This window comes from Schistocerca piceifrons, chromosome 3 (assembly GCF_021461385.2).
Source record: "Schistocerca piceifrons isolate TAMUIC-IGC-003096 chromosome 3, iqSchPice1.1, whole genome shotgun sequence".
NCBI classification, from domain to species: domain Eukaryota; kingdom Metazoa; phylum Arthropoda; class Insecta; order Orthoptera; family Acrididae; genus Schistocerca; species Schistocerca piceifrons.
This window is the reverse complement of record NC_060140.1, coordinates 341,716,238-341,740,652: the sequence shown is the minus strand read 5'-3', so window position 1 is coordinate 341,740,652 and position 24,415 is coordinate 341,716,238. Positions and strand designations below refer to the sequence as shown.

Genomic DNA, 24,415 nt, shown 5'->3' with positions numbered 1-24,415 from the left:
GACACGTAAGTTGCCGAGGTTGTGTCCTGTTCAAAAACTTGCGCCAGACCACTGAGCCACACGAATTTACTACTATTATCATATCATCATCATCACCATCTCTAATGTCCGATAATCTTTCCTCTTCAGTGTTCTTGCTCGAGATGGTTCTGCTGCTGCTGCTCTTCTCGTACAGTTACGCTCCAAAGCTCTTTGATGTTGACCCATTTGGTTACAAGGTGTATTGTCCCAAACTTCGGCATCTATACCCCTATGCTCCCAACTACAAAACTCATACTGCGGTACTCTTCATATTGTATTGGCAGGAGAGTTAAGTAACTTCAACCCTTTGGTATCTTGACCACTTCCGTCCACGCTCAAATCAACCAATCTGCTCTCCGTTTCGCCGCGCGGGGTAGCCGCGTGGTCTGGGGCGCCTTGCCACGGTTCGCGCGGCTCCCTCCCGTCGGAGGTTCGAGTCCTCCCTCGGGCATGGGTGTGTGTGTTTCCCTTAGCGTAAGTTACTTTAAGTTAGATTAAGTAGTGTTTAAGCCTAGGGACCGATGACCTCAGCGGTTTGGTCCCATAGGAACTTACCACAAATTAACTTAAATTCTCCGTTTCTGTTGTAATTGTTATTGTTTTTGTTGTTGTTGTTGTTGTCGTCTGCAGTCTGAAGACCGGTTTGATGCAGCTCTCCATGCTACTCTATCCTGTGTGAACCTCTTCATCTCCGAATAGCTACTGAAACTTACATCCTTCTGAATCTGCTTACCGTAATCATTTCTTGGTCTCCCTCTATAATTTTTACCCTCCACGCTTCCTTCTAATACTAAGTTGGTGATCCCTTGATGTCTCAGAATGTGTCTCACAACCGATCCCTTCATCGATTCAGATTGTGCGACAAATTTCTTTCCTCCCTAGTTCCATTCAGTACCTCCTCATTAGTTACGTGACTACACAAGTAACGTTCAGCATTCTTCTGTAGCACCACATTTCAGAATCTTTTATCCTCTTGTTGTCTCAACTGTTTATCGCCCATATTTCACTTCCACACATGGGTACACTCCATACAAACAGTTTCAGAAAAGACTGCCTAACACTTAAATGTATATTCGATGTTAAAAAAAATTCTCTTATTCACAAACGCTTTTCTTATCATTGCCAGTCTACATTTTATATCCCCTCTACTTCGGCCATCATCAGTTATTTTGCTGCCCAAATTGCAAAATTCATCTACTACTTTAAATGTCTCATTTCTAATCTACTTTGCTTTTATTGATGTTCACTTTGTATCTTCCTTTCAGGAAGATGCTGCTCTTCCAAATTCTTTGCCATCTCTGTGAGAATTACAGTGTCATGGGCAAACCTCTAAGTTTTTATTTCTTCTCCCTGGACTTAAATTCCTCCTCCAAATTTTTCCTTGCTTTCCTTTACTGCTTGGTCAATGGGCAGATTGAATAATAGCGGCTTCTCCCTGGACTTAAATTCCTTCTCCAAATTTTTCTTTGCTTTCCTTTACTGCTTGGTCAATGGGCAGATTGAATAATAGCGGCTTCTCCCTGGACTTAAATTCCTTCTCCAAATTTTTCTTTGCTTTCCTTTACTGCTTGGTCAATGGGCAGATTGAATAATAGCGGCTTCTCCCTGGACTTAAATTCCTTCTCCAAACTTTTCTTTGCTTTCCTTTACTGCTTGGTCAATGGGCAGATTGAATAATAGCGGGGATAGGCTACAAACCTCTCCCTTTCTGTTTTGTATAAATTACAATGAAGCACTTCCTACCAAACAGAAAGGGAGAAACTGCCAATGACTGATGGTTATTAAATCCTGCAGGAATTGCAGTTGACAGTGAATGCAGGTCCATTTCAACCACTGGAAAGGCACTGTCGCTTGCATCCTCTGCTAGCGCTGTGGTTACATGTGGAGCATATTTGTCATGGAGTTCCCACACAAGGGCGTGGCCCTAGAGGTGGGAGCTGCTACACGGCGCCGCGCTCTTGCGCGTCTCCTTTATTTCTTCGGGACGCTCAAAAAATGTTTGTGTTGGGCGAGAGTGACGTTTTGTTTACAAATAGCTGCCGGTGAGTGACGGGAAGAGGGCGCGGGCAGCCCCGCGATAGCTGCGGGCGGGGGTGTTCCGGGGCCGCGCAACCCCTCGATCGATAGGCAGGCTGCGTTGCCTGGCAACGCGGCTTCTGGGCGGGGAGGCTTCCCCCGGCGTTGCCACGCACTCCCCCGTACGCGCTCTATCTGGGGCACGCGGGTACGCCTCTGCGGAATACGAAATCACGAAAAAAATACGCGAACCGCGAACGCGCTACGCACACTCCTGCGGGTGGAGTGCACCGCATGGCTTCATCAGCAGAAAAGCGAGCGCTGCTTCTCGTCGTTAACTCGAGAGACTGTTAGCGTCGCACCTTCCATTCAGGACCGCACGGGCGTCCACTGAATGAAATAGCGCAGTACCGCTTTCGTAATGAGATATGGATTATAGCCGAGGATTTTTCGAGAAACAAGCGTAACGGCTGTCAACAGAGTGCGAAGTAACTTAGAATCTTCCACGGGAAAGTGTGCACGGATTTAGGAAGCATCGCTCGTGCGAAACTCACCTTGCCCTTTTCTCACACGGTGTCCTGCGAATCATGGATAAAGGGTAACATTCGGATGCAATATACCTAGATTTCCGGAAAGTGTTTGATATCGCGGCCCACTGCAGGCTGTTAACCCTTTGACTACAATTGGGACGTGCAGAGTGACAATTATTCAACTACACGAAATAAAATCGTCATAACTCCTGAACGGTGTGCGTTAGAACGTTCAAACTGCACGGCTGACCGCGGGGCAGATGGGAATTAGTATGTGCATGCGTGGTTTAGTTTAGCGACGAAGCCCATTTTCATTTGGCTAGATTCGTCAATAAGTAAAATTGTCGCATTTGAGAGACTGAGAGCCCGCATTTTGCGTTCAAGAAGTCTCTTCACCCTCAATGGGGAACTGCGTGGTGTGCAATGTCCAGTCACGGAATAATCGGTGCAATATTCCTTGATGGCGCGTTGACTACCGAACGGTACGTGAAAGTTTCGGAAGATGGTTTCATCCCCATTACCCAAAGTGATCCTGATTTCGACAAGATTCATGCAGGACGGAGCTCGACTCCATCGAAGCAGGAGAGTGATGTCCTGGAGAAACACTTTGGGGACCGCGTTCTGGTTCTGGTGTGGGTCTCGATTGGCCGCCGTATTCTCCAGAACTGAACAAATGCGACTCCTTTTTACGGGGCTATATTAAAGACAAGGTGTACAGTTATAATCGCAAAACCGTTGCTGAGAAGAAAACAACCATTCTGGAGGTTATCGACAGCATCGACGTTCCGACACTTCAGCGGGTCATGCAGAATTTCGCTAGTTGTCCGCGCCACATCGTCGCCAATGATGGCAAGCGTAGCGAGCGTCTCAATACCTAAATCCGAATACCTGTCGGGAATAAAGTGTGTGCACGCCGTAGTTGCTAACTAATTTAGATTTTTTTCCATTAGTTCAGTAATTGACACCCTGTACGTGTTCCACTATAGGCTATCAGAGAAACAGTTGAAATCTGTTGTATATGTTATTACCATGTAATGACTTCCTAGTGATAAAGGGAAGCCTACTAATGGTTAGCAGAATTTTTATAGTTACAGATAGCACATATAGGTTGTGCTGTCCTCAAGTTTCACTGTTAACCCTCGTCTCCGTATTGTCACATCGCATTAGTTCGCACCTGCAAATAGGCAACCTAATTAGCAGATTCGCAAAGGGAACTGCCTTCGCCCCTTCCCGGGCACATACTATCGCTCACGAAATGATGCTTGTCACATTACAAAGTCCATATTGAGCACCTATAGTGTGAGTTCAAAACTTGGAGAGATGTTCTCTCTACTGATTGTGTTTTCAGTATGTCTTGGTAGTTTATGCGCAGTCGTCTTCAGAAACACAGGAGGTACTTCATAATTCTGTATGTTGTACCCCAGCCGGCCGCTGTGGCCGAGCGGTTCTAGGCGCTTCAGTCCGGGACGGCCCTGCTGCTACGGTCGCAGGTTCGAATCCTGCCTCGGGCATGGATGTGTGTGATGTCCTCAGGTTAGTTAGGTTTAAGTAGTTCTAAGTCTAGGGGACTGATGACCTCAGATGTTAAGTCCCTTAGTGCTTAGAGCCATTTGAACCATTTATATTGTACCCCACTTCCTCCCAAACCCAGTGGAAAACGAAACGTCGGGAAATATTCTTCTCATATTGTTACTTCTGACCAAGACATTAAGATAACCACACAGTAATGTTTTTGAAATGAAATTGATAGTCAAAGGGTTAACAAAGGTCCGCGAATATGGAACTGTCTGCCATTTAGATGAGTGGCTCGCAGACTGTTGGAAGGCGAGTGTTCATTTGTTCATCAGAGACCAGATATCGTCAAGAGTGACCCAGGGAAGTGTGACAGGACAGCTCTTATTCTCTGTATCCATATTAAATGATCTGACGGACATGGTGAGCAGCACTCTGCGATTATTTGCTGATGACATTGTTATGTACGGCAAAGTGTTGTCGTTGAGTGACTGTTGAAGGGCACAGGATAACTTAGAGAAAATTTCTATTTGGTGTGATGAACAACAACTTGCTGTAAATGTAAGGTAACACAGATGATCAAGAAAAACAATCATGTGATGTTCAAATACAGTATTAGTGGTGTGCTACTTGACACAGTGACTTCGATTATATGTGTAGCAGTTACACTGCAAAGCGATATGAAATGGAACGTGCATGGAGGGACGGTAGTTGGAAAGGTTAATAGCCGACTTCGGTTTATTGAGAGAATCTTAGGAAAGTGTAGATCATTTATGAATGAAATCTCTCATAGAACATTTGTGCGACACATTTTTGAGTACTGCTCGAGCGTTTGAGATCCACACCAGATTGAATTAGAGGGCGACGTTTACTACCGGTTTGATCAACACGTGAGAATTACGGAGACGCTTTGTGGACTCAAATGAGAATCTCTGGTGGGAAGACGATGGTCTTTTGATGAACCCTTATTGAGAAAATTTAAAGGTCCTGCATTTCCGGCTGACTGCAGAACGATTCTGCTGCCGATAACGGACATTTCACGTCAGGACCGCGAAGACAAGAGAAACATTGCTCGCACGGAGGCATAAGGACAACCGTGTCTCCCTCGCTCCGTTTCAAGTTGAACAGCAAAGGAAATAACTAGTAGTGGTACAAGTTACCCGCCGCCATGCACCGTATGATGGCTTGCGGATTAACTTTGTGGATGTAGAGGTACGTCAGGACGATTATTAGTCATTTTATGTACAGAAAGAGCGTGTAGGTGTTATACAACGTGTCCCATTTATATGCACCACGCCAAGAAACGTTTCTTCCACAAGCAAAGTAAAACATGCACCAAACAAACAACCAAACATTAACCGCTATGAGTTTGTTTCTTGTAGCGTAATTGGCTCTGAGCACTATGGGACTTAACATCTGAGGTCATCAGTCCCCTAGAATTTAGAACTACTTAAACCTAACTAACCTAAGGACATCACACAGATCCATGCCCAAGGCAGGATTCGAACCTGCGACCGTAGCAGTCACGCGGTTCCCGATTGAAGCGCCTAGAACCGCTCGGCCACCGCGGTCGGCCTAGCGTAATTCATTACGAAGATATGAAAAGCAGAACGCCTTTTAAATGACACCTTATATTTCTTATTCGCTAAACCACTCCCTCTCCTGAACATCTGTTCAAAAAGATATATCGAAGTCCACTATGCATGTAAACATGACGCTGCTAAGAACGTAACACAAAATTGACTTTAACTGTTTTGTACTAGCAGACACAGCGGGTACCTGAGTAACCTAATTCGTCCACTTCCACTTGCTGTAGCGTACTGCAAAAAAAATAAAAAAAATTATTACTCATTTGGGGCGGTCTGAGTAAGTGACAGACATGCATGTTTTTTATTTTTTTATTTTATATATATATATATATATATATATATATATATATATATATATATATATATATATATATATAAAATAAAAAAACATGCATGTCTGTCACTTACTCAGACCGCCCCAAATGAGTAATTATATATATATATAAAATAATATACATATATATAAAATAAAAAAATAAAAAAACATGCATGTCTGTCACTTACTCAGACCGCCCCAAATGAGTAATAATTTGGTTTCTCCTCATTGGTGTACATTGTACTCAAAAAAACCTTCTAAAGAGGACTGTTGACTGACTGACCGGCGTACATTCCTCTTGTGTTTCCATTTCTGTACTATGAGCCGGCCGCTGTGGCCGAGCGGTTCTAGGCACTTCTGTCCGGAACCGCGAGACTGCTACGGTCGCAGGTTTGAATCCTGCCTCGGGCATGGATGTGTGTGATGTCCTTAGGTTAGTTAGGTTTAAGTAGTTCTGAGTTCTAGGTGACTGATGACCTCAGATGTTAAGTCCCATAGTGCTCACAAGGGACCCTTCCCATCGCACCCCTCTCAGATTTAGTTATAAGTTGGCACAGTGGATAGGCCTTGAAAAACTGAACACAGACCAATCGAGAAAACAGGAAGACGTTGTGTGGAACTATGAAAAAATAAGGAAAATGTAAAAACTGAGTAGTCCATGCGCAAGATAGGCAACATGAAGGATACTGTGAGCTAGGGAGCGCCGTGGTCCCGTGGTTAGCGTCAGCAGCTGAGGAACGAGAGGTCCATGGTTCAAGTCTTCCCTCGAGTGAAAAGTTTACTTTCTTTATTTTCGCAAAGTTATGATCTGTCCGTTCGTGCGGTGACGTCTCTGTTCACTGTAATAAGTTTAGAGTCTGTGTTTTGCGACCGCACCGCAAAACCGTGCGATTAGTAGATGAAAGGACGTGCCTCTCCAATGGGAACCGAAAACCTTTAATCGCAAGGTCGTAGGTCAACCGATTCCTCCACAGGAAAACACGTCTGATATATTCTATACGACACTGGTGACGGCATGTGCGTCACATGACAGGAATATGTTGTCGACCCACCTAACTTGTACACTTGGCGAATGGGTAAAAAGATTCTTCTACCTTGCCCGATTTAGCTTTTCTTGTGGATGTTATAATCACTAGCAAAAAAGGGATCGCATCGGACGGACGGACAGATAATAATTGTCTGAAAATAAAAACTTAAACTTTTCACTCGTGGGAAGACTTGAACCATGGACCTCTCGTACCGCAGCTGCTCACGCTAACCACGGGACCACGGCGCTCCTCAGCCCGGGCTGTCCTTGATGTTGCCTACCTTGCACAAGGACTACTCAGTTTGTATATTTTGCTTATTTTTTTCATAGTTCCACACAACTTCTTCCTGTTTTCTCGATTGATCTGTGTTCCGTTTTTCGAGGCCTATCCACTGTGCCAACTTATAACTAAATCTGAGGGGGGGTGCGATGGGGAGGTTCCCTTGTCAGAGCCAATTACGCTGCAAGAAAGAAAATCATAGCGGTTAATGTTTAGTTGTTTGTTTGGTGCATGTTTTACTTTGCTTGTGGAAGAAACGTTTCTTGGCGTGGTCCATATAAATGGGACACGTTATATAACACCTACACGCTCTTTTTCTGTACGTAAAATGACTAATAATCGTCCTGACATGTAAGCATCCTGTCTGATCACCTGCATCCATTCATGCCCGTTGTGTATTCCGAGGGACGTGGGCAATTCCAGCAGGACAATGCGACACCCCCACACGTCCAGAATTGCTACAGAGTGGCTCCAGGAACACTCTTCTGAGTTTAAACACTTCCGCTGGCCACCAAACTCCCCAAATATGAACAGTACTGGGCATCCTGGAATGCCTTGCAACTTACTGTTCATAAGCTATCTCCAGCCCCTTTTACGAATTTATGGACAGCCCTGCAGGATTGATGGTGTCAGTTCCCTCCAGCACTACTTCAGACATTAGTCGAGTCCACGCCACGTCGTGTTGCGGAGCTTCTGCGTGCTCCCGGGAGCTCTAGACGATGTTAGATAGGTGTACCGGTTTTTTTGGCTCTTCAGTATAAATACTAAGGGTGTTCATTTCATTGTAATTTCATTCTAACGAGCTGCATAGTCACCGATGGTATCTGTTCTTTCGGACATGTCTGAAAGAAGAGATACCATCTTAGTATATATATAGTTAAGGCTCACCGGCCACTTGACCATCTTCTTCATCTGTGCGAATGCACAAACAGTGCCCGAACTCTTACGGGAATCGGCAACGTGCCGCGAGTAATGAGTATAATGGGCGGGGGTACTACGAATGTAGTGCGGGACAATATGTTGAGAATGTGGGTTTCGCGGGAGGCGTGCCAGAGATAAATCCCTGCAGTCGCGCTATCCTCTGTGTCCTCGGTGGCTCAGATGGATAGAGCGTCTGCCATGTAAGCAGGAGATCCCGGGTTCGAGTCCCAGTCGGGGCACACATTTTCATCTGTCCCCGTCGACGGCCGGCCGAAGTGGCCGTGCGGTTAAAGGCGCTGCAGTCTGGAACCGCAAGACCGCTACGGTCGCAGGTTCGAATCCTGCCTCGGGCATGGATGTTTGTGATGTCCTTAGGTTAGTTAGGTTTAACTAGTTCTAAGTTCTAGGGGACTAATGACCTCAGCAGTTGAGTCCCATAGTGCTCAGAGCCATTTGAACCATCCCCGTCGACGTCTGTCAACGCCTGTAAGCAGCTAAGGGTGTTCATTTCATTGTAATCTTCAGTGTAATTTCAGAAATATAGACGTGCCAAATCGGAGGATTGTTTTTGGTACACCCTGTAAATAGGACGTGGGCTCTAAAGTAATAGTTTTATTTTTTTTTTTTTGTTTGTTTCTTATGAAATAAGTTTAAAATATGGCAAGTGTCCTCTTTTCAGCCTAAACTATAGAAAGTCCCCTCTTTCTTTCTTTTGCAATATATGGTAACACTGGGTGCGCTCATGTTCCGTTCCTGCGCATGACTCGCATTGCCGCCCGTCGCCCTGCTCGGCTCTCAGCTAACTGCCCGGCCCGTCGTGTTGCAGGTGCTGACCCCGCAGAAGGTGGGCGACGTGTACCTGTACGACCTGCCGCCGCAGCGCGGACCCGCCGCTGCCAGCGCCGCCGCGGCCGCGCAGGAGAAGTACGACGTGCCGCCCGGGTCCTCACACGTCGTACTGCCGCCGGAGCCCGTCACCTCGCAAGGTAAGCACCGGCTGCTCACCAGCCGTGCATCGATCTCACGCCTAGAAAAAGCGAGATTTCAGAAGAAGGTCACAAAATCTTTACAACAAACACAATCTAATCGAAAGTATGGGGACACCCATACGTAATGCGAAGTTGACCTCTAGATGTAACGAAAGGCGGACACGCCAGTATAAAAGGAAGCGGGGACAACTGTGTTATCAATAGAGAAGCAGTAACAGTCGAGTCGGTCAGTCAGGGGAGCTCAGCGACTTCAAATGGTTCTGAGCACTATGGGAGGTCATCAGTCCCCTAGACTTAGAACCACGTGAACCTAACTAACCTAAGGACATCACACACAGCCATGCCCGAGTCAGGATTCGAATCTGCGACCGTAGCAGCCGCGTGGTTCCGGACTGAAGCGCCTAGGACCGCTCGGCCACCGCGGCCGGCTCAGCGACTTCGAATGTGCACTAGCTTGATTGGATACCACCTGTGTCACAACCCCGTCAGGGGCATTTCATCCCTTGTCTAGCGTGATTCGATATCACCTGTGTCACAAACCCGTCAGGGGCATTTCATCCCTTCTCTAGCGTGATTGGATATCACCTGTGTCACAAACCCTTGAGGGACATTTCATCCCTTCTCAAGCTGGCTAAGTCGACTGTTATTGACGTGACTGTGAAATCGCAACGCGAAGGAACTGCCACAACTACACCAAGATATTCATCACGATTTTGGCACGTATATTGTGTTCAATCATTATGAATTACCTCGAAGAAAACGGTCTATAGACACAAAGTCAACACGGATTTGGAAAACATCGTTCTTGTGAAACACAGCTGGCTCTTTACTCGCACGAAGTGCTGAGTGCTGTTCACAAGCGATTTCAAACTGATTATTTCTGGATTTCCAGAAGGCGCCGGCCGCTGTGGCCGAGCGGTTCTAGGCACTTCTGTCTGGAACCGCGCTGCTGCTACCGTCGCAGGTTCGAATCCTGCCTCGGGCATGGATGTGTGTGATGTCATTACGTTAGTTAGGTTTACGTAGTTCTAAGTCTAGGGGACTGATGACCTCAAATGTTAAGTCCCATAGTGCTTAGAGCCATTTGAACCAACACCATTGGAGCGAAAGTACAAAAGTTCGGGAATTTTTTGAACATACCTCGTACACTATCCGCAGAGCTCAAAATCGGTTAGTATACTCTTTTAGGGGGGGTGGGGGTTGACTAAAATTTTGTCCGGTGAGCTAGTGTTACAACCTACACGAGACGGCTATACTTATAAGATGCTTGACGTGCGAGCTGGCTAAGTGGTGTCAGTTCGTTAGGCCGGTATTACAGTATCAAATTTATTTGTCAAAGATTTGATCAATGATGTGATCAAATATATGTCAAATATATTTGACAAAGATCTTTGACATAGCGCTAGAAGGGGTATTACACTGTCATCATATTTTTCGTCAAAGTTCAAGATGGCTGACAACAACAGCTTGTTATTAACTGCAGTAGTTGCATGTACCACAACTGCACTGTGTGCACATGTGGAAGAGAAGGGTGGGAAAAAAAGGAAACATACCTGGATGAAGCCGTGGGTTTTACGACGACACGATAACAGCATTCAAGAAAACTTGTTACGTGAGCTTATAGTGGAGGGCGTCAAGTCTTACATCAATTACTTAAGAATGGATGAGCATGCATTTCTGTATGTGCTCAGTGAAGTGTATCCTCATATCACAAAGCATAATACTCACTTAAGAACTGCTATATCTGCAGAAGACAGGCTCACTGTAAAACTCCGATTCCTTGCTACAAGAGAGGGTCGAGTCAGGTCAGGTCAGGTCAGGTCAGGTCAGATCTCCAATCTCCTTAATCTATTTTTGTATTCAGCGTGCCTCACGTTGTAAAGCACCTCATCAGCTTCATAAATCTCTATTAACTTTGTAGTTGTCGTCAAACACCAATTGTATTTACCGGCAATGTTTATAAAAACACTACAGACCACAGAATGCTGCAGCGATGCTAGCGCTCCATGTGGCAACATGTCACATTGCAGTGAACAGAAGACAAGCGACTTCTTTGATCAAATCTACAGCGAGGCCCTAGATTTGATCAAATATTGGACGACATTTGACAGAGTTCCCTATTACACCATCAAATATCTTTGACAAAGACACAAAGATATTTGACAAAGAAATTTGATAGTGTAATACCGGCCTTAAACACGCGCACAGGAGTGTAAGCCCCACGAGTCCATTGTCGTGGACGTCATTAGATGTGCTGCGATATCTTCAGTCGTCGAGAGCGAGTTGTACTGGGAAGTGGGGCGAGGTCCAGAGCAGAGCAGGGGCTAGAGCGCTGCGGCGGCTGTTGACGAACGGGCTGTGTTGCAGACGACGCGTCGGACGAGGGCGAGAGTTACGACGTGCCGCGCGGCTACTACGACGTGCCGAGGCCGGCGCGGCCGCTGCCCAGCAGGCCGCAGACGCCGACGGCGCCGCCGACGCTGACGCCGAGCCCGACGCCGCCGCCGTCGCGGACGGGGTCGCCCGGTCTGACGCGGAGCGCGCCTTGTCGCTTTGCAGGCGGGGAGTCGTACGACGTGCCGCGCGGCTGCTACGACACGCCGCGCTACCCGCGGCCCACGGCCGTCGTGCCGCCCGCCCCCGCCGCCCCCGGCCCGCAGCCCTGCCCGGACAGCTACGACGTGCCGCGGCCGCTGGGCGCGCCGCTCACGCCCTCCTCGTCGGCGTCGTCGCTGACGGCCGACTCGTCGCTGCCCGGCTCCAACCGCTCCAGCCTGCTCGCCGCCGAGTACGACGTGCCGCGCCCCCAGCGACCCGCCTTCGCCACGCCGCCCCCGCCCCCGCCGCAGACGCCCCCGCATCCCGACAAGCAGCAGCAACACCAGCAACAGGTGAGTACCACTACTTCGTCTGCAGCAGTCCACCTGCACGACACACAGCCCCATTCCTGCCTAAGTGTGGTCTGTCTGTAGCGTTGCGAGCAGAAGCACGAGCTCTCCTATTTTTTTATAAGTACAGAACACTGTTTGTGTCGCAGTTGGTCACACAGCATGTTGTTCTCAATGGGGAGACGTCTACAGACGTTAAAGTAACCTCTGGCGTGCCACAGGGGAGTGTTACGGGACCATTGCTTTTCACAATATACCGGGTGATCAAAAAGTCAGTATAAATTTGAAAACTTAATAAACCACGGAATAATGTAGCACGAGCTCTCCTATTTTTTTATAAGTACAGAACACGGTTTGTGTCGCAGTTGGTCACACAGCATGTTGTTCTCAATGGGGAGACGTCTACAGACGTTAAAGTAACCTCTGGCGTGCCACAGGGGAGTGTTACGGGACCATTGCTTTTCACAATATACCGGGTGATCAAAAAGTCAGTATAAATTTGAAAACTTAATAAACCACGGAATAATGTAGATAGAGAGATAAAAATTGACACACATGCTTGGAATGACATGGGGTTTTATTATAACCACCCATATTGCTAGACGCGTGAAAGATCTCTTGCGCGCGTCGTTTGGTGATGATCGTGTGCTCAGCCGCCACTTTCGTCATGCTTGGCCTCCCAGGTCCCCAGACCTCAGTCCGTGCGATTATTGGCTTTGGGGTTACCTGAAGTCGCAAATGTATCGTGATCGACCGACATCTCTAGAGGTCGTCCAGTGATTGAAAATACACCCTTAACTGCCTGTTTAGTATTCGCTTAAATTAAATCGCATTTTAAAGGATGAATCCTTATCCTATTATTGATTGAGTGGACTGAAATTTCCATATTTCCTAGTTCTTCCCATAATAAGTTTCGTTTCACCCTGACAAATGCTCACTTGTAGTCTATGAACACACAGCCATCTAGAGTAACAGGGTGCATTGAACTCGCTTCTTTTTTCGATGATTTATAATAGACATTTTTTTTCTTTTAGGGACATTAAAACCACGTTATGTAACTATAAAGCAATCTTTTTCTGGACGCCTGCCTTCTCTCGTCTGTCCAGCGGCTGTTGTGCTACTGGTCATCGTGGAAGCCTTTAAAACTGCTGATCTGTGATCGGTACCTTCAGCGGCTACAGATGTTTTCCTGATTCAGTCCGATGCTCTTTATCTACTTCTTTACTTCCTTGAAACGCTTATCAGAGACTTTAGGTCTGATGTACGTCGAACTTTAGTCGTTCTTTCCTTATTGACTCCCATCAGCCGTTACCTATCCCGATCTCTCTCCTATTCCTCGCAGTCTGTACAGTCCGTCGATTATCTTAGGACCCAACAGTAAACTCCCCACCTCCGATTCTTTAAGGCCAGGTTTTCATTCAACTGAGCAAAAAAATTGGCATTTTTTGAGACGGTGAAAAGACATACAAAGGATCTATTTCGTGTTTATGATTGATCATACGTTGAACTTTGTTAGATTTTCAATAACAAAAATGGCACCATTAACTATGGTTTGATCAAGGGCATGCGAGTTTAAAGTACGCAGACTACGGGCAGTGTAGCCCCTCAGGAGCTACCCGAAATCAAAAATTGATAACATCAGTCAATGGTACATTAAATTTATTGGAGTTGATGCATTATCACAATGAAATCACCTTAAAGTTAACGATATAGTGCTAACTCGAACTTTCAGTTCGATTTGTGGAGGTTTTGTTCACTTTACAAAAAATAGTTAATATTAACAACTTTCATACAATATGAATAAAAGCTCCCAACAAAAGTGTTTACCTTTCGAGGGGTCAAAGGTAGGAGTTGATTTGTTGATCCGTTTTTACTTTTTGCTGCACGCAGTTTTGACAATTCTTTTCACGAGAAAGACCTGTTTAAAGTTTAGGAAAAACTTTTATACGTGTTATTAGTTCAATTTGCATAAAACTAAATGTTGTTATAAATTTTTGATGTCGCTGAACACAGATCTGAAGTTACATTTTGAAAATTTAAAATGGCTAATCCAATGTGGTGGACCGAAAATTGTTTTGACCAAAACTTGACCAAAAGAAGTGTTTTTGTTACTTACGTTTAGTCTGCAATTCCAGGGCCGTATAACAACCTTTTCGTTAATTGTTCTTGGAGAGCAGTTCCCTCGTTCTTCTTGGCGAGAAAAGCCTATCTGGATATACTGCGTTCGGCAGCCTGCACACGTTGTTCGTCGGCTTTTTCGGCGAATATGTTTGCATGCATACTGCAATATAAGTCAATTTGTGAACGCGCGTCACGGCACAAGTTTCTACCCGAGCCGGGCGTCTCCAGCTGAGAGCATACCACGGCGGCCGTCACACTGCTTCGAACAAGGGGCTGTTGAGACTTTTGAAACACACGGATTAAAAAAAAATCTTTTCTTCCCAACATTCTAGACACATATACCTTTCAAAAAAAGCAATTAAAAACCGAATTTTCGACCATTTTGAATGAGAACCTGGTCTTAACACGTCCATAACGACGAATACCGTCGGATGGCTCACGCTAAAACATCTCATCGAAAGGCGTCTACCACAGGTGGTTCGCGCTCGACTTTTATCAGTTGTGCTACTAGCAATACAATAAGGTGTGATGTATTACCTATCAGCCAGGTGTAACGAACAGCTGAACAAATAAAATGTCACATAATTTGTGATCAATTTAGTGTAAAATTATTTTATATGATCTCTCGTTTGATAAATAATAGGTCAATATATTAAAATAGTAGCCTAGGGCGTTTGAATACGAAACCCACCCTACGGCGTGAAAATATAAAGCAGCGCCACTAGATGAAAGAAAGCATGAAAACGCGCGTCGCCCTATAGCGAGAAACAATTCGCAGCGCTCGCGTGAACGTGTTAATCGAACTGCCCTGTGTAAAATAGCTTCAGACGTCATTACTTCTCAAATGAGTTAATTGTTAATTATTTTACGTTAAGCATCTAAAACCTTATGCTGAAGACGCAGAACCCTAATTAGGATGGTTTTATTATTTCTTGTTTATTGAACCAAAGACTAATGAAAAAGCTGAAACCAAAACTGATAAACCAAAGAAGTGACATCTCCTTTATAGGTTCATGTAAGAAATTTTTGGCAAATCCCGCTCGGAAAGCTCGTAAATTGTGCGTTGTACAAAGATATAATGTTTTATGTACCTGCAGTGGTATACGTGGATAATGTTTGCGAAATGGGAATCTAAATAATAAATGAAAACATCATGTGTGATGCTGAAATTTCACCGCATGAGCAACGAACATTTAGTAGGCGATAAATTGTTTTCCTTTCCTTTCATTATTTTGTGGGACTAAGAAAATGCTTAGAAAAGTTCGAAATTATATTTTAAGTTCGTTGGAAGTCGCTAAGTGCTCTCTTTCTCAAATACTGGATAAATTCGTATATAGCCGAAGTAATTTGCGCGTCATGAGTGGAATAAGAGCTGTCCAGGAGATATGATTTTAAATTAAATTTAAAGCTTGCTTCGCTGCCTGTCAGACATTTTATATTGCTGAGAAAATGATAAAAAATGTATGTTGTTGTGATCCACTGACAGCTTTAACAAGGGGTAATGAAGATCATTTACCGCTGTAGTGTTGTGAGGTATGTACATCACTGTTCTTCTCAAATTGTGATAGATTATTTATGAAAAATTTCTTTAGCGAATATATATATTGTGGCGACGCAGTTAAAATGGCTAGCTCCTTGAAGATGTACATACATGAGTGAACACCACATATTATTCTTACTGCTCGTGTTTGTGCAATCAATACTTTCTTTCTAAGTGATGAGTTACCCCAGAAAATTATTCCGTATGACATTATTGGGTGGAAATATGCCAAATATGTTAGAAAGCTTATACGTCTGATTCAATGATTAGCTACTGTAGGAAGAGCAATAGTAACTGAAATTAATTGTTTGAGAAACTCGGTAATATGCTTCTTGCAGTTCAAGTTTTCAATATGTACAGCCAAAAATTTGGAGCATTCTACACTATTTACTGACAATGGGAAGGCCTCAGACACGGCCAACGGATTCGGTTCAAATTTGGCAGGTCGCTTGTGTACAACCTAAAACGAAGCAATCTAAGTTATTTTGAGTCAACACCACCTCGTTTTTGAGAAAATCACCCCAAAAGTTGTGAAGAGCAATCGACTCAAAATTTGAAGCATTTTTCATCATCGGGTATGGGGTCCGCAAACGCAAACTTTTCCAGAAATCGAGGAATGAAACTTATATAACTGCCGCTTCTGTAACCACGTGGTAAACGCTTTTAGGCGACAGAGCTGATAGCGCACCGGCCAAGGTAACTGGCTGGGTCTCGAAGAACCCGGGTTCGAATCTCGAAAGATAGGACACAACAAACAATAACTAGTTACTACAACATAAACAGACGAGCTAGTTACTACAAACTACATACAGTACTCTTCATATGTTACTTACGGAAGGGCACTGTATTCATTCACAAAACGTATTTCATTCGGTGCATTAACGACGGAAAAATCACTACATGTATCCGCGAGGTTCGCGGCAGCCTAATGACGGAAAACAACTCTTTCCGATTGACTTCTATAAGGCACGTGCTGGACACCTTCACTCTTCCAGGTTCCCAACTATGATAAGACGAAGAGGCAACCAGGACAACTTAACTCTCCGCGCGTGCATTCTGTCCTGTACCTCGCTGTAAACAAGCGTCGCGCGGTTGGCTATCTGTGATCCCTCGTGACGAAATCGCAGCACTCTTACTCGGAGTTGTTTTCATGTGACAAGGCTTAAAAGTTTAATACTTTACTAACTCACGGCGTTTGGGAAATTAGTTTGCCTACCTTATTATTATCATTCCTTATTGATTTACTTACCTCTTTAACCCTCCTATCCCTATCAATTGAGACATGGAAAGATACAAACGAAAAGAATAACATCCGCTAGGTTTCCTCGAGATTCGAACCCGGGTTCTCCCATTCCGAACCAGTTACTTTGGCCATTGCGCTAGGGGCGTTGCCGGCGAAAAGCGTTTTGCGTGTCGGTACAGAAGCGGCAGTTGTAGAAGTTTCTTACCCCCATTTCTGGAAAAGTATGCGTTTTCGGACCTCATATCTGATGATGAAAAATACTCTACTTACAATTATCTATCGATCCCGTCAATTTTGTGTTGATTGCTTGTCATAACCTTTAGGGGCGATATTCTCAAAAACGAGGGGGTGTTGACCCAAAATATCTTAGATTCCTTCATTTTAGGTTGTACACAAGCGACCTGCCAAATTTGAGCCGAATCGGTTGGCCGTGTCTGAGGCCTTCCCCTTGTGAGTCTGTGGAGTTTTGTACGCAACGGAGCAAGGGAGACGATGTTGTTATGGATGGTCGGTATCCTCTTTCTACAACACAAATGCACACGTGGGTTAATACGGTGCTTTATTTACATGAACTGAAAATATGTACTTAACTTGAATAGAGTCCATGTTTTGTGGTAGTAATAGTCCTTTTGCCGACTGATGTAATGTCAAAATCGGTAATCTCGCCATTACAAACTTTAGTTTGTCACTGCTAGTAAAGTACGATTCTGGTTGAGGTAAACTAATCCCGCTATAATAATAATAATAATAATAATAATAATAATAATAATAATAATAAGTAATTCATCTGAACACTATGTACTGTAGTAGCCTGTGATGAACTAAATCTGCTCTGTGAGTAAACTGACAGACGTCAGACTGGATGATTGAGGGAGGCCCTCCGGTCAGCAGCGGCCTAAATACATCCTGTTGAGCGGGCGTTGGCGCCGCGTTGCTTGCAGGTGTGTCTCTGACCTCTCTCGTGATAGGCGCACTTGATCCAGCACCTACTAATCGATCTTCGCGCTTCATCTTTGCCCTCTGGTCTCCTGGCGACGGCTTACGCCAGCGTAACATCAGAGGTTGGTGTGACTTTTTGTTGGTCAAAACTGAATGTAGCGTGATTTTTCAAAATTTAGGTGCAGTCCATTTTGAGAGAACCAATTCCGTTTACCAACTCTTCTGTCGCTTTCTCTCTAATGGGATTTGTTATAATACTTATGTCATCTGCAGAAAGTGTCTCTTTTGCTTGTTGAGTGTTAATTGGAGGTCACTGAAATAGGAATGGGCCCAAAATTGAACCCTGTGTGACAGCATTTGTGCTGTTTTCCGAGTCACTAAAATTTTCTACCTCTCCGACAGTGCCTGAATTATTCAGCACAACCTTTTGCATTCTGTTTGTCAAGTATGATTCGAATCAGCTGTGTGTAAATCCATCAGTTCCATAAAACTTGAGTTTTTCAAAGAGAGTATCATAATCTACACAATCAGACGTCTCGGAAAAATAAAAATACCAACTGTAGCTTGTACTATGTGATGAGTGAATGTCCAGATAGCATTCTCGGTCCAGAAATCCTACCGGAGGATGTTGCGCCCAAACGTCTCGGCTTCTCTCATTCTGTAGGTGAGTTATACGAGGATATTTCGGAAAGTAAAGATACATCTTACGCCAGAGGAACAGAAGAGTTTTGGCGAGCAAGTTGGCAACACTGGTGTTAACCTTGAACCGTTAGCTTTCTCCTCGTGGTCGTTCGGCAGTTAAACGTTGCTTCTGGTTGGAGTACGTCGTGTTTGAAATGGCTGCGCCAATTCAGAATCCCGCCAAATGCGAAGTGCGCTCCGTCATCCGTTTTCTTCATGCAAACGGTGAGCAACCAGTGGATGTTCACAAAGAAATTGTCTCTGTTTATGGGAACATTATGAATCGACAAAATGTAGCGAGATGGTGTCATTTCTCTGAAGGTAGGACTGATGTTCATGACGAACAAAGAACAGGTCGGCCATCTGTGATCTCTGATGCCTTCTTTGGAGAACGGAGGAAGCAGTTCGTGCGAATAGACGTCTCACATTGAAAGAATTGCATCAGATCATACCGGACGTGTCAATGACAACACTTTATGACGTTGTGATTGTCAAGTTAGGGTACAGGAAATTGTGTGCGCGCTGGGTTCCAAAACTGTTAACGGAAGAACACAAAAATAAAAGGATGGGCTTTGCACTCGACTTCCTCACACACTATGCTGAAGCAGGTGATGAGTTCCTTGATCACGTTGTGACAGGTGATGAGACGTGGGTTTATCCCATACACCTGAATCCAAGCAACAATCAATGCAATGGCGCCATTCGAATTCACCAAAAGCCAAGAAACGCAAAACGTCGATTTCAGCGAAGAAAATCGTGGCTTCTGTTTTTTGGGACAGACAAGGCATTCTTCTGTTGGAATTTGTGCCTCCTGGAACGACAATTAATGCTGCTGCATGTTGCCAGACTTTGAAACGTCTTCGAATGGCAATTCAAAACAAACGGAGGGGAATGCTGACAAGTGGAGTCCGATTGCTTCATGACAACGCTCGGCCTCACTCAGCGCTCGTAAACAAAGCACTACTCAAACAATTGAAATGGGACGTATTGGACCATCCGCCATACAGCCCGGACCTTGCGCCCACCGACTTCCATGTCTTCCGTTACTTGAAGTCACATCTTGTTGGAAAATCATTCTACGACGATGAAGAAATCAAAGATGAAGTTGTCATGTGGTTCCGACAACCTTCTATGACTCTGGGATACAATAGCTTGTGCACCGACTTAACAAATGTTCGGATAATGGGGGTGATTATGTCGAAAAATAACAAATAATCCAGTTAATAAGATGTAACTGACGTTTTCTAAATAAATGTTCTATTTAAGGACTGCGAGCCATTGTACCTTAACTTTTCGAATGCCCTCGTATAGCAGTAGTAACGGTTGCAGCTGTACGACGTGCCGCCGGCGAGCAGCCCGCTGCCGCTGGAGCTGGGCTCTGCGCTGGACTCGCTGGAGCGGCTGCAGGCGGAGGCGGCGGGCGCGACGTCGCGGCTGCTGGGGCTGGCGGGCCCGCAGTGGCGGCGGCGCGACCGGCTGGAGGCGCGCCTCATGGACGTGCGGCTGGCGGCGGTGCGGCTGCGCTCGTCGCTGCACGACCTGGCCGACTTCTGCGAGGGCGCGCTGGGCAACGCGGCGCGCGCGCCCGACAAGGCGCTCGCCCCCAAGCTGCGGCCGCTGGCGCGCGCGCTCCGAGACGCCGACCGCCTCGTGCAGGACGCGGCCGCGCAGCTCGACGCCGCCAACTGGGACCTCGACCGCCTCGCCAGGGACCAGGTCGGCATTTCTCTGCTTAACTCCCGTTCACGCTTGGCCGAGCTGCAGGCGCGTGATGCTCAGCCCTCTGCGATGTGCAACGGCAGGGCGAATAAATTTTATGGCGCATTCATGTATACACTACTGTCCACTAAAATTGCTACACCGAGAAGAAATGCAGATGATAAAAGCGTATTCATTGGACAAATATATTATACTAGAACTGACATGTAAGTACATTTTCACACAATTTGGGTGAATAGATCCTGAGAAATCAGCACCCAGAACAACCACCTCTGGCCGTAATAACGGCCTTGATACATCTGGCCACCGAGTCAAACAGAGCTCGGGTGGCGTGTACATGTACAGCTAACCGTGCAGCTTCGACACAATACCACAGTTCATCGAGAGTAGTGACTGGCGTATGGTGACGAGCCAGTTGCTCGGCCACCATTGACCAGACGTTTTCAATTGGTGAGAGATCTGGAAAATGTGCTGGCCAGGGCAGCAGTCGAACATTTTCTGTATCCAGAAAGGCCCGTACAGGACCTGCAACATGCGGTCGTGCATTATCCTGCTGAAATGTAGGGTTTCACAGGGATCGAATGGAGGGTAGACCCATGGGTCGTAACACATCTGAAATGTAATGTCCACTGTTCAAAGTGCCGTCAATGCGAACGAGAGGTGACCGAGACGTGTAACTGATGGCTCCCCGTACTGTCACGCCAGGTGATACGCCAGTATGGCGATGATGAATACACGCTTCCAATGTGCGTTCACTGCAGTGTCGCCAAACATGGATGCGACCCTCATGATGCTGTAAACAGAACCTGGATTCATCCGAAAAAATGACGTTTTGCCATTCGTGCACCCAGGTTCGTTGTTGAGTACACCATCGCAGGTGCCCCTGTCTGTGATGCAGCGTCAAGGGTAACCGCAGCCGTGGTCTCTGAACTGATAATCCGTGTTGCTGCAAACGTCGTCGAACTGTTCGTGCAGATGGTTGTTGTCTTGCAAACGTCCCCATCTGTTGACTCAGGGATCGAGACGTGGCTGCATGATTTGTTACAGCCAAGCGGATAAGATGCCTGTCATCTCGACTGCTAGTGATACGAGGCTGTTGGGATCCAGCACGGCATTCCGTATTATCCTCCTGAACCCACCGATTCCACATTCTGCTAACAGTCATTGGATCTTGACCAACGCGAGCAGCAATGTCGCGATACGATAAACCGCAACTGCGATAGGCTACATTCTCACCTTTATCAAAGTCAGAAACGTGATGGTACGCATTTCTCCTCCTTATATGAGACATCACAACAACATTTCACCAGGCAACGCCAGTCAACTGCTGTTTGTGTATGAGAAATCGGTTGGAAACTTTCCTCATGTCAGCACGTTGTAGGTATCGCCACCGGCACCAACCTTGTGTGAATGCTCTGAAAAGCTAATCATTTGCATATCACAGCATGTTCTTCCTGTCAGTTAAATTTTGCCTCTGTAGCACGTCATCTTTGCAGTATGGCAATTTTAATGGCCAATAGTGTATTAGTGCAGTGTCTGTCAGAGCAGTGTTTCTTCAGACATGTGTGCATGTCCAAAGGAACATCCTTTTTTTATTGTTAACTTACATAACCCATTACCTAGTAACAAAAGTGGCTGCTACTTTCTAGACATTACTAATGACTTACAATAACAGTGATATCTACATTTATAGTATACTTTTACAACAAAATGTTACAAAAAATCGCCCTCTTAGTCACTCCAGATATTCGGTAGCATTGCCCATCCCTACCGCGAGGAGGTGGGCCGTCTACTACCTAAGAAAACCACTGCCATTTTACATTTATTTTTCTTCCCTCCACCACCCTTAATTAACACAAAGACTACTTTACAAAAGAATCTACTGCTACACCATGTGAAACTAAACTTGTGCTTCTGCACTGTATACACAAAAACTATATTACGAGGAATCTACTGCTACGAATGTGGATCTGAACTTGTGCTTCTGTGCTAACATAAACCAAAAAAGTTTTACAAACAAAATCAGAAAACATGGAGAAAATCAACGTATATCAAGTATTTACAATTTGTACAATTACAGTTTGCAGTTTATACAACTCAGTGTCTGGTCAAGTTTGTGTCTTGATCGGGTTTGAGTTTGGACTGCAAGAAGGCAACCCTTCCATTGGAATCCCCCCTTGGGGCACCACTCGTGTCTATGTTTCCATAGACCAGGGAGTCCCTCCATCATCTTCCTTCTTGCCCTCTTTGCGGTCCCCAGACCATTTAAGTCCCCCATTGGAGATAGGCAGACAGGCACCCTAGCCAACGGCAATCCAGAGGGGATGAGAACCTGCCATTCCACTCTCCATGGGAATGTAACTGTTGGTTTTTGCCACTGATAATGCACAATACTCCTCAGTCAGTCCTGAGGAGTACGGCTTTTCTCTAGTAATTCAGTAGTTTTATTCAAATATTTATTTTGAAAACTGTGAGACTTGATCAACCAGATTTTATAGTGTGCTGTAAGTTTTAGGGTTTCTTAATGCTTCCATTATTGGTGTATTTTGTAGTTCTTGCCTTGCCTCAAAGGCAACTGGCTTGAACTCTGGGCATTCCAGGACAACATGCTCAGGCGTCCCTACAGGGGCACCACAGACGGCTCCCTATCCTTTGGAAATATGTAGGGTAGGGACCGTGTCCTGTTAAAAAATGAACAATACCTGGTGTTGGTATAAAATGTCCAAAGGAACAGATACTACAGAAGATCAGATTTGCATATTGCGAATACAGTTACGCAACAGCTGTACAATTTACCAGGAACACATGAAAATTTGTCCGGACCAGGACTCAAACCTGGGTTTTGCCAATTGTTGTGGGCAGTCACCTCAACCTCTTCAGCTATCCGAGTGCACAGTTTTCAGGGCAAAGTGAACACAAGATGATGAGAAAACTAAATGCAGGATGTATCAAAGAGAATCGTCAAATTTTAAAAAATTATAACTATTTCAGATATGTGCATGAACAATGTAATGTTGGAAACAGCAAACTCTAGAGTTTTACACGGTTCCCAGTAGGTAGCAGCAGTGTGCGTCCTCTTCAGTTCTAGTAAAAATGGATTTGGAACAACAGAAAGTGTTTTGTGTTCTACGCTTTGTGCAGTGTGGGTTGGTAATAACCGTTCTGCGTAACTTTCGTACTATGTATGGTGTGAATCCTCCTACAGCACTGAGCATCAGATGATGGCATGAACAATTCCGACAAACTGGTTGTCTGTGGAAAGGAAAATTGCCTGGCCATCCCTGAGTGTCTGAGACAGACATCAAGCACATTGGCCATAGTTTCACAAGAAGTCCTCAGAAATCCGTTTGCCATGCAGCTCAACATGACCCCTATGTCCGTCTGGGTGTATTGCACCGGCGTTTACACGTGAAACCATACAAAATTCACTACTGCAAGCTCTTCATGAAGATAACAAACAACACATGTTGAGTTCTGTAATTATGCTCTTGGCAAGGTGAAGGATGACAGTTTTCTTCCACACTTAGAGTTTAGTGACGAGGCAACATTCCATTTAAATGGAAAGGCGCCATCATAATGTGAGGATATGGGGTACGGAACAACCACATGAAGTTGTACAACAAGAAAGACACTCTCCAAAATTTAATGTGTTTTGTGCAGTTTCACGGGAAAGGGTTTGTGGTCCTTTTTTTTTTTTTTTGCCGAGAACTTGTTACAGGAAGCCCATATCTCGATATGCTTGAGAACTTTCTTTTCACGCAGTTGGAGACTGATTTAAATGACTTCATTTACCAACAGGATCAGACACCATCACACTGGCATCTGAAAGTACAGGAATTTTTAAATTAAAGGATTGCTGAACAATGGATCAGTCATACTGGACCAAACAATTCAGCCTTACATTACTGGCTTCCAAGGTCACCACATCTGCTATGTGATTGTTTCTTGTGGGAGTTTATAAAAGACTCTGTTTATGTGCCTCCATTACCAACAACAATGAATGAACTGAGATGTCACATAACAGCAGCTGTGGAAGCTGCAACTCAAGACATGCTCGCTACAATATGGGAACAATATCAATAC

The 24,415-nt window shown here is 45.2% G+C and overlaps 1 protein-coding gene across 1 annotated transcript in view; it reads left to right on the top strand.

The window, feature by feature from the left end:
* LOC124788641 (breast cancer anti-estrogen resistance protein 1) overlaps positions 1 to 24,415 on the top strand; it is a 544,001-nt gene that overhangs the window by 504,206 nt on the left and 15,380 nt on the right. Inside the window, exons 4-7 of the mRNA XM_047255910.1 lie at positions 9,039 to 9,198; positions 11,569 to 11,833; positions 11,876 to 12,092; positions 19,943 to 20,329. Coding sequence (XP_047111866.1) covers positions 9,039 to 9,198; positions 11,569 to 11,833; positions 11,876 to 12,092; positions 19,943 to 20,329 — 1,029 coding nt within the window. The remainder of the gene's footprint in view (positions 1 to 9,038; positions 9,199 to 11,568; positions 11,834 to 11,875; positions 12,093 to 19,942; positions 20,330 to 24,415) is intronic.